The sequence below is a fragment of the Sminthopsis crassicaudata genome, chromosome 5 (assembly GCF_048593235.1).
Source record: "Sminthopsis crassicaudata isolate SCR6 chromosome 5, ASM4859323v1, whole genome shotgun sequence".
Classification (NCBI taxonomy): domain Eukaryota; kingdom Metazoa; phylum Chordata; class Mammalia; order Dasyuromorphia; family Dasyuridae; genus Sminthopsis; species Sminthopsis crassicaudata.
Window position 1 is genome coordinate 128,870,702 of NC_133621.1, and position 9,549 is coordinate 128,880,250.

At 34.4% G+C, this 9,549-nt stretch overlaps 1 protein-coding gene and 1 long non-coding RNA gene across 2 annotated transcripts in view; one reads left to right on the top strand and one right to left on the bottom strand.

Moving 5' to 3' along the window:
* CFTR (CF transmembrane conductance regulator) overlaps positions 1 to 6,883 on the bottom strand; it is a 191,478-nt gene extending 184,595 nt beyond the window's left edge. The window contains exon 1 of the mRNA XM_074268208.1: positions 6,716 to 6,883. Coding sequence (XP_074124309.1) covers positions 6,716 to 6,768 — 53 coding nt within the window. The 5' untranslated portion in view covers positions 6,769 to 6,883. The remainder of the gene's footprint in view (positions 1 to 6,715) is intronic.
* A 351-nt stretch (positions 6,884 to 7,234) lies between these two features.
* Positions 7,235 to 7,977, top strand: LOC141543261 (uncharacterized). Its single transcript, XR_012482396.1, has 3 exons — positions 7,235 to 7,362; positions 7,616 to 7,664; positions 7,842 to 7,977. It is a non-coding gene; the product is annotated as an uncharacterized LOC141543261 (long non-coding RNA).
* The last annotated feature ends 1,572 nt before the right edge of the window (positions 7,978 to 9,549 follow it).

The following is a 9,549-nucleotide window of genomic DNA, read 5'->3' on the forward strand; positions in this document are numbered from 1 at the left end:
GTTTTTACAAATAAACTATAGGCTGTCTGGTGTTTAAATCCTGTACTACAGGAATCTTTTTTTTTTTTTTTTTTTTTTCCTTTTGTGGTTCTTGTGTGTGATATCATTAGGGGGAAACGCTTGTGTATTAAATAAAAGTCTTAATTGCCTGAGGCACAGGGAGATTAAACAGTTCACACAGGAAGTAACAAGGAAAACAGAACTTGAATCCAGGTCTTTCTGATTCCAAGGCCACTTGGAGTATTAACCACACTCAGCTCATGATTCATCATTATAACTCCATAAACAGTCTTGCTCTGCTTTATTTACAGAGTAGTATTTGTTTAAGATGAGATTTAACAATGGGCTCTGATGAAGATTTTTTCATATTAGAAGTCTTTGCATCAATGAAATCATGAGTCCAAAATGTATTCTTCCCACCTCCCAAAAGAATAACACAAGAAACTAAAGTTTTATACCCATCTAAAACACATTTATGGGATCCAGTTTTAAAATATCATAGGGCTCTTGGAATCCTGGTCCAACTTCCTTCAGAAAATTTAAGTATAGTGGTAAGAGTCTTTGTTTAAGGAGGCAGCTAAGAGGCATGGTAGAGTGCCAGGCCTGAAATCAGAAAAACCTTAATTCAAATCTGGGCTCACATACTTACTAGCTCTGTGACCCTGGGCAATCACTAAATCCTGTTTGCCTCAGTTTCCTCATCTGTAAAAATGACTTAGAGAAGGAAATGGCAAGCCACTCAGACAAGGAAAAACCCAAAAGGAGTCACAAAGAATTAAAAATGATTGAAATACCTGAACAACAAGAAGCCTTGCCTGAGTTCCCATAAGTAGTAAATGAAAGAACCATGCAAGATTCAAATACATATATATATGACTTTGGGATCAAAATAAGACCTTCCAAATCTTAATTTTCCAATGAGATGTTTCATTCGCCCTCAAGGTAAAAATCTCAGTAGACCTATTGATCATCTAGATATGTGTATGTATAAAATACATATATACATCTGTGTATCACATATAAATCTTAACACAATATTATGTGTGCATATATTTATGTGTATACACATAAATATGCCACATTCATATTTATAAAACACTTTCTTCACAATAATTCAAAGTAAATATTTTCATTTTTATGAGGTAGCTAAGATTAAGAGTTATTATGTTATTTATGCAGGGTCACAAAACTAGTTAAATGCTGTTTTAAATTCTGTCTTCTCAACTCCAAGGTTCAACAGTTTTTCCACCATATCATATTGTCTGTTTTAAAAACAAAAAATAAATAACTGAACATTAAACTTATATTGCTCTATGCAGATAAGAATTATCCCCCAGAATATTATGTGTGATGACAATTTGACTTACTATATGAAACATTTTGGGGTTATATCTCAAGATCAAAAAGATATGTTAACATTTGGGGACAAAATAATCCTAACTAAATCATTAAATTATTCAATTGAGCATCAATAAAATTTAAGATTTCCTCTCCTCTTTCTGTTTCTCTCAGTGTCTCTCTGTCATCATCTCTCTCCCTCTCTCTGTCTCTCTCTCTCTCTGACTGTCTCTCTCTGTCTCTCTTTGTGTCTCTCTCCCCTTTCTCTCTATCTCTCCTTCTCTGTCTCTCTGTCCCTCTGTGTCTGCCTGTCTTGCTCATGCTCTTTCTTCTTTCACTGTCTGCTTCTGTGTCTATCCCTGTCAGTCACACACATACAGACACGATTAAGTGTCTGCTTCCTTTTTTTTTTTTTTTTTTTTTTTAAGAAATAGAAAATCTAGCCAAATAAATATTGACCCCTCCAAAGTGGTTACTTTGGGAGGCTCTTGCTCAAAACACTTTCAGAATTCCTATTTAGAAAAATTTTCCATTATGGCAAATCTTTATTCTTTGGAGGTAGATTTTATTTTTGGAAACATCCTCAAATCATTTAGAATCAAGCCTCTAGAGTGATCAAGCTGACTGGTCATCTTTTACCCTCTCCAAAACAAGATGAGAATGATTTGTGTTTCTTAAAGACAATTTTAGAAGTAGAATTATAACTTTGTTGTGAGCAATGCAGTCATCATTTAAACCTTTGCCTCCAAACATAGATATTTGGAAGAATAACATTCAGTCAGATATATATCTGCTGTTGTTTTAAAAAATCCATTTTGTGCAAATTTATTAATTCATAAAATTTATAAATTTTAATTTATAAAATTTAATTTATAAAAATTATCTTAGATATCTTAACTGTTGCTCCAGAACACATCAACCATTATAATGTCTTATTGGGTTTCTCCCTAAATTTCTAAAGTTTTTTTTTTTGTGAAAATATTACTTCTTTATATTAGTTTTGGGAAGCTGTGGTATAGAGTTAAGAGCTCTGGATTCAGAGTGAAAGGACCTGAATTCAAATTCCAGCTCTCTTTCTTACTTAAATGATCTTGTACAACATATTTAACCTTATGATCCTCTCTGGGCAAAGTTTCTTTATCCATTAAAAAAATGAGAGTGACTTCTGAAGTTCTTTCCAGCTTCAGATTCCTGCATTGCTTCAGTGTCTACAGGTAGCCCTTGTCACCCAGATTCTGTGAACATTTAAAATCACTGTTAGAATTCTATAATCTAAAGTAGACTAGGATATTTCTCAGACATATTTTCCTGCTATAAGGTGTTTAGATGAAGATAGCATGTGATACAGACGGAAAAGGTAAGTTAACAGGCTTAAGGACTATACCCAAAGTTTAATTTGGAAAATTTCCTAAGAATCCAAAATACAGTCAGTGCAGGTAAGTCAAACACAAACCACTCCTACTTGGATCAGAAAGAAACTCTACACAAATACTCTGATTTTAAACATTATAGAAGTCATAATGACATATCAGACAGAGAATCTTGGATTTAAAGTCAAATGCCTAGAATTCCTGTCCCACCTTTACCATTTATGAGATATATGACCTCTGACACATCACCTAACTTCTCAGATGCTGTTTCCTTATCTACAGTATAGGGATCAAAATACCCAGGACCTATTTTGCAGGGTGGTTGTAAGGATTAAAATGAGTTACGTAAAGTGCTTTATAAACTTTTAAGTATTATATGAATTTCAGTTGTTAATTCTTCTTATCATTTTATAGGTAGGTCTCAAAAATACTGCTGAAAACCAGATAGATCAAACTATTTACTTTTCCTTTACAATTTGGAAATAACTGTACCTTCTGGGTATGTATGCGTGTGTGGATGTAGATGTGGATGTGTTTATTTTTATGAGAAAAGATGTAAACAAGTTGTAGGTAAATGAAAAATATTTTACTTCTATACTATAAATATGGTGCATAATTAATAAAATGCTTAAGTTTTCAAAAAGAATTATTTTCAGAATAGCAACTATTAAAGAGGTTTTTCATATGAGTAACAAATATTTCTCTTTTATAACTCTTGGGCATTAAGGTTCATGTTCTATGTATTAGCTGCTAAGACATTCAATATATATGATAAATACAAAAAGAATCCTTTACTATATGTTTAGCAGAACTCTATTTGCTAAATAATATACTTTTTAAAATTATCATGAGTTTATTCTTTTCATTCATTCAAAAAATATCTATATAGCACCTACTATGTGTTACAATTCATGAGACTTGATACTCTATGAAATACAGTTGTCACTTGTTACCCAGGACTTTACAATGTAATAGCACATATAAAATCAAAGCAACTTTATAGCTTAAGCTGTAAAGATTCCAGTTCTTACTTGTCATCAGAAAGTACACAAGATTGTTTATGCAATGACTTTAAATCACTTTGCCATTATGAAATAGTTTGAAGAAAAGTAGTGGGTATAGTGTTAAGAACACACTAATAATTTTAAGGATTCTCTTCCCATTGAAGGCTAGAAGGGTTTGGTTTAAGAAAAACTACATTCAATTTTAGAACTAATATGTTATCGTTGTGTCATGTCTGACTATGACCCCTCTTGGGGTCTTCTTGGCAAAGACACTGGAGTGGTTTGCCCCTTCCTCTCTCACTCACTTTACAGAGGAGAAAACTGGAGTAAACAGGGTTAAGTGACTTGTCCAGGATCACTTGTCTGAGGCTGGATTTGGACTGAGAAAGATGCGGTTCTCTGACTTTGGCCCAGTGCTTTAATCCATTGTGCCACCTAGCTGCCCTGTAATATGATTACTGTTTTATTATTACACTGATAGATGATATACTTTCCAAATTTCCTAGGGAAATTTAGAGCAAATTAAAATCATATCTTTAAAGTGCCTGGAATTTAGATTTTAAAATGATTCTAAATATTCAGTCATCACCCCAGTGGGATATTTTATGTGACAGGGATACAAACAGAACCCTTATGAAAAATGAAGAAAGACTAGATGATCTCTCAGGTCTTTATAATTTTAAGCCCATGATCCTAATACTCTATTATAATAGATTATCAACAGTTAAATCAACAAACAAATATTAAGAACCAGTTACACTATTCACCAAAGAGATGGAGGACACAAAATTCCAGAGTTGTGAGTTGTCACAGGGAAATTGGTTTCTCTACTCATGTGCTTTCTTGTTGTGTTAACTATGCTTGTGCCTATTATCCTAAACAGACACCACATGTATTGATGGAAGATATGGCTCTGGTTTATAAATAGATTGGTATACTATGTTTTGATTATTATTCATTAATTTTCTGTTAGCAAGTGTTTCACTATTAGGAATTTTTTTTAAAGAATCTGTAATGTACAAGATCAGGAAATAAGGAAATTTGATATGGCACCACCATCTCTCCTACCAGAAGTTTTGAGGGCAGAATGATTTAGTGAAAAACATGGGACTTGGGGTCAAAGGACCTAGGTTCAAATTTCACCTCTATCGCTGATCATTTCCTGTGTGATTTGGGGCAAATAATGAACACTCTCTGGCCTTCAATTTCTTTGTAAAATGAGGATATTAGCTTAGGTAGATATCTTGATAAAGTAAATGTACCAAATACTGTCCTAGATAGCTTCTATGTTACCTTAGAGCTTTAGAGCTAGAGTGGTTACATATAGAGAGGAGGAAGGAAGAATAATGGAAATACACAAATAAATCTAATACAAACTAAAGCAATAAAACTTAGATAAGAAATCAGTGATGAGACTGTAATAAAAAGACTGCTAAGCTGCTGTTCGGATAGTTTGATGATAACTTTCTTCATAATATTTACCTTCATCTAAATACAAGGTGATTACCCAAAGTAAAAACCTGCTCGCACATCCACCGGGGGGAGCTCTCCTTCAGTGTTTTGCCCTCATTTAAAATCCCCCTGACATATACAGAAAGTTAAATATTAGGAATGGTGATACAACTTGTATATGAAAATAAACATTCTCCCCTCCAAAAATGATAGCATACATGCACATATGCATTCATATTTGACTTGTTTTTTTGTTACCAAATTTTTACAATGCTTGAATAAGGGTACTGGAAAAGTAAGTAAGATAATTCCCCTCAAAGAAGTTGTATTTATTATTATTTGAGGAAAAAGTGAAAATGAAAGAGAGCAATTAAACATCCATCCCAGGAGAACTTTTCATCTGAAAAAGAGCTATTTAATTAAATAGATTATAAAACTAAAACTTGGCATTAAAAAAGCCTTACAAGGTGATATTTCCTGCACTTTAATAACTTATCTCATACACAGGAATGAAAGAAAAGTTATTAAAATCAATTGGATAAACCTACAATACAGTATATGGTTCTGCGCATTTCTGTCTCCATGGAAACAATGAGCTCTTCTCCAATTCAAGAGTAGTAGAATTGAGCTTTTCACAAGTTAAAAACTGGAATCATTTTCTTTCATTATTCAAAAGACAAATTTGCTTTTTAGGCACACAGAATTTATCTGTCAAATAATATATAAAAGTTTTCTTCCTCCTCATCACCATCAAAATAGAATTTGTTTAATAAAATATTTTTCTGCAAATGGCAATACAGTGACGGTTGTATTTGCAACAAAATTAGATGTATGAGTTTTTAAAATATCTAAATAATGAAAAGGAGGAATTTCATTAATATTTTAATATTGATAAAAATGCACCGCTTACTAATTATTTCCTTTGAAAAAAACCAAAAACATTAAAGACATGGTTAGTCACATAAAATGTTTGACTTTGAATTTTAGCTTCTAACAGATTCTAGTATAATTAATTACTTCACTTGAAGTCCATGCATAGATTTCATCCATTAACTTGATTGGAGAAAAAAATTACATCTTTAATTTCATTAACTTACATATATGAACAGCACTTCCTTAAATTATTAAAAAAAAAAAAAAAAAAAAAATCTTATCCTGAGAAGCTTCACCAAACAGCAAAACTTGTCTGAGACAGACAAGTCACATCCTCGCTCCCGCGTGCACACACACGTAAAAACCCCAGGTTTACAGGGTCTCACATATGGGGGATGGGGGAGATTAGGAAAGCCCACCTAACTGTTCTCATTTCATGCACATTTCTGCCAACCTGCTTTCACTTTGTTTGTTTGTTTGCTTTATTTTTGTTTTTAATCTCCTCCTTTCAGCTGTCCCTGGCTAGAAAAATGCACCTTTCCTAGAGTAACACTTAAAGATTATACTTCAAAAACAACAACAAAAATGCCTTTAGATCCAAACCTCCTGTACACACCTGCACACTCCCTCTTCCTTCAGGCATATGTCATTACTACGAATGGCTAGCAAAACATTTACCTGAAGAAAAGTTTCGAGAGGACATTTGCCTTTTCCAAGGGTGATCTTTGCATGGTGCCTCGGGGTCTGCCAGGTTTCCCTGCAGGAGCCGACTGCAATGGTGCTTCTTAATAGCCAAACTCTCAGACCCAGTCCACTCTGTTCCTCTGCCTCCTCTCCCTCCCCACCTTATTCACTAGGGCTGGGTGATGTCATTTATCACCTCCTACAAACTCCCCCCACCCATCTCTATCCTTCCGAGTCCCTTTACACCTCTCTTTCCCCTTTCCCTTCCTCCTCCAAGCCGACTGCCCAGGTTAAAAGGCGAGTCACTGGCAGCCCAGCCTCACAGTTGCTCCAGCTGCTTTTCCCCACCCCACTCCGCACTTCCCCTTTCTCGGGTGACTTCTGAGGCTCTTGCTTTCCCGCCCCCTAATTCTCCACTCCGCCTCCCTCGCCCCCAGCGGTCTCTTTCCCAGACCAAGTGTTCCCTCTTTCCTACCTTGCACCTCCAGGCTAGTCCGCAAACTTGGGACATCCATCGCCTCTCCCTTCCTGTCTCCGAAACTCTCAAGGACAGTAAGAAGAAAAGTTAGGCAAATAATCAATCACTTGGGAAAACTTGCAGAGCACACTTACTTGCCCAATTTCCTTGGTACTAAAGGCAGGTAACTTACCAGTTTCCCAAGGCTTCCTCCCGTGTCTCCTCCTCCTTCTCGTCTTTCTCTTCTCTGAATCCTTTTAATTAGTATTAGTCGTTTCAGGTGCGTTTTGGAAGGGGGGGGGGGGGAAGAAGAAGAAGCAGCAGCAAAAATAGGTCTCTACCTGTTCTAAAATGCAGGCATAAGCTTTATAAAAAGCTGAAAGTTCCTGTGGGGGTGTTTGGTGTGTCGATATTAATGAGTTTCTTTTTTAAAAAAGAGAAAGAGAGAGACACGAGAGAATGCTTCGCTACAGATTTTCAAGGGAGGTAAGATTCAAAAGTCTTTGGCAATCCAGTTTGAGAAACTGCTTCTTTAAAAAAAGGAAATTCCTCCTGAGAAATAGGTGTAGATTTTGTTCTATTGCTTATCCACTTCATAGTTATTCATTGCTTGTCAAAAGTTTCCAGCAGGTGTGATTCAAAGTCTCCCCTTCATATCTACAGATACTAACTCCAGTTGGTAAACGTACCTGTCCGTCAGATTTCTCTGTTCACAATTACTGTTCGCAACACTTGACCAACCCTGAAAAAAGTCGAACGTCTTTGAAGTAGAGGCTCAACACGATTTTGCCAGAGATCCTGAAGGAGGAAAAAAAATACATGGAAGAAATCACAATTCTTCACTTTCATAAAGTACTCAAAAGCATTGTACTGTCTTCAGTTCTCATGTGTGGGTTCCCTTCCTCGTCTTACTTTGTTCCTTCTTTTTTTCATTTATTTTTTTTTTTAAGTACAAGCACACCTTTGATAAAATCTGCAACATCATGATTTATTTAAAAAATAAAAAAAGTAGACACTGATATTTGAATTTAACAAATTGGGTTAAAATTTTGTTGAACAGTATTTTTTGTTTCTTCAGTAAATGTGTTAACTTTGAAATTATTGGATTGTTGGTTTACATGTATCCCAATAAAATATGACTATAAACTTCATTGTATAATGCCAGCAAAGGAATATCATATGTATTTAAAATAATGAATACATAGTTTATAAATGTTTCATATTTTAGTAAAAACCCCTTTCTTTTCAAATCTTAAAGTATTTTTATAAAAGAGTATCATTGCATTTTTTTTTGTTGGGTGGGAAATAACAGATTAATATTCACATAAGATTAGACACTAAGTCAGTAGTGGAGATAAGAGTAGAACTCAGTATTTTTTAATCCTATTCCCTTGCCAAAATCCTCAACCAGGCTGCCCACCCCCCTCCTGTAAGAGTTCCTGGATATATAAACTTTGAAACTATATTTTTATTATTTACTTTTCACAGGTGTGTCAATTGGGCTCATTAAATGCCCTTTTTACTATCTTTGGTTGTTTATTTTATAACTAAATGTGACCCATCATGTATGTACACTGCACAAGTTTAAAAACTAACAAGTATACAGTTCCTCTTGGCTTCTAGGGAGCAAGTGATAATAAAGGAAATAGGAATATTGATTCAAAAGTGATTCATAGACACAATAGTCAGTGACTGTAGTAATCTTGTGTTTGATAAACCCAAAGACCCCAGTTTCTGGGATAAGAATTCATTATTTGACAAAAATTTCTGGGGAAATTAGAAATTAATATGGTAGAAAATTGGCATTGAAATGGTTGAAATGGGTTCGTGATTTAGACATAAAGAGGCATACTATAAGCAAATTGGAAGAAGAAAGGATAGTCTACCACTCAAATCTGTGAAGAGGGAAGGAATTTGTGGGCAAAGAACTAGAGTACATTATGAAATGAAAAATGGATAATTTTGATTATATTAAGTTTAAGAGATGTTATACAAAACAAAACTAATGCAGACAACATTAAAAGGGAAGAAGTAAATTGGGGAAAAAGTTTACATTGAAGGGTCCTGATAAAGACCTTATTTCTAAAATATAGAGAGAATTGGCTCAAATTTATAAGAATACAAGCAATTCTTCAATTGATAAATGGTCAAAGATATGAACAGACAATTTTTAGATGAAGAAACTAAAAACATATCTTGTCATATGAAAAAATGCTCTGAATGACTATTGACCAGAGAAATGTAAATTAAAACAATTCTGAGGTACCACTATGCACTTCTCAGATTAGCTAAAATGACAGGAAAAAATAACGATGAATGTTGGGGGAACCAGAAAAACTGGGACACTGATACATTGTTGATGCAATTATGA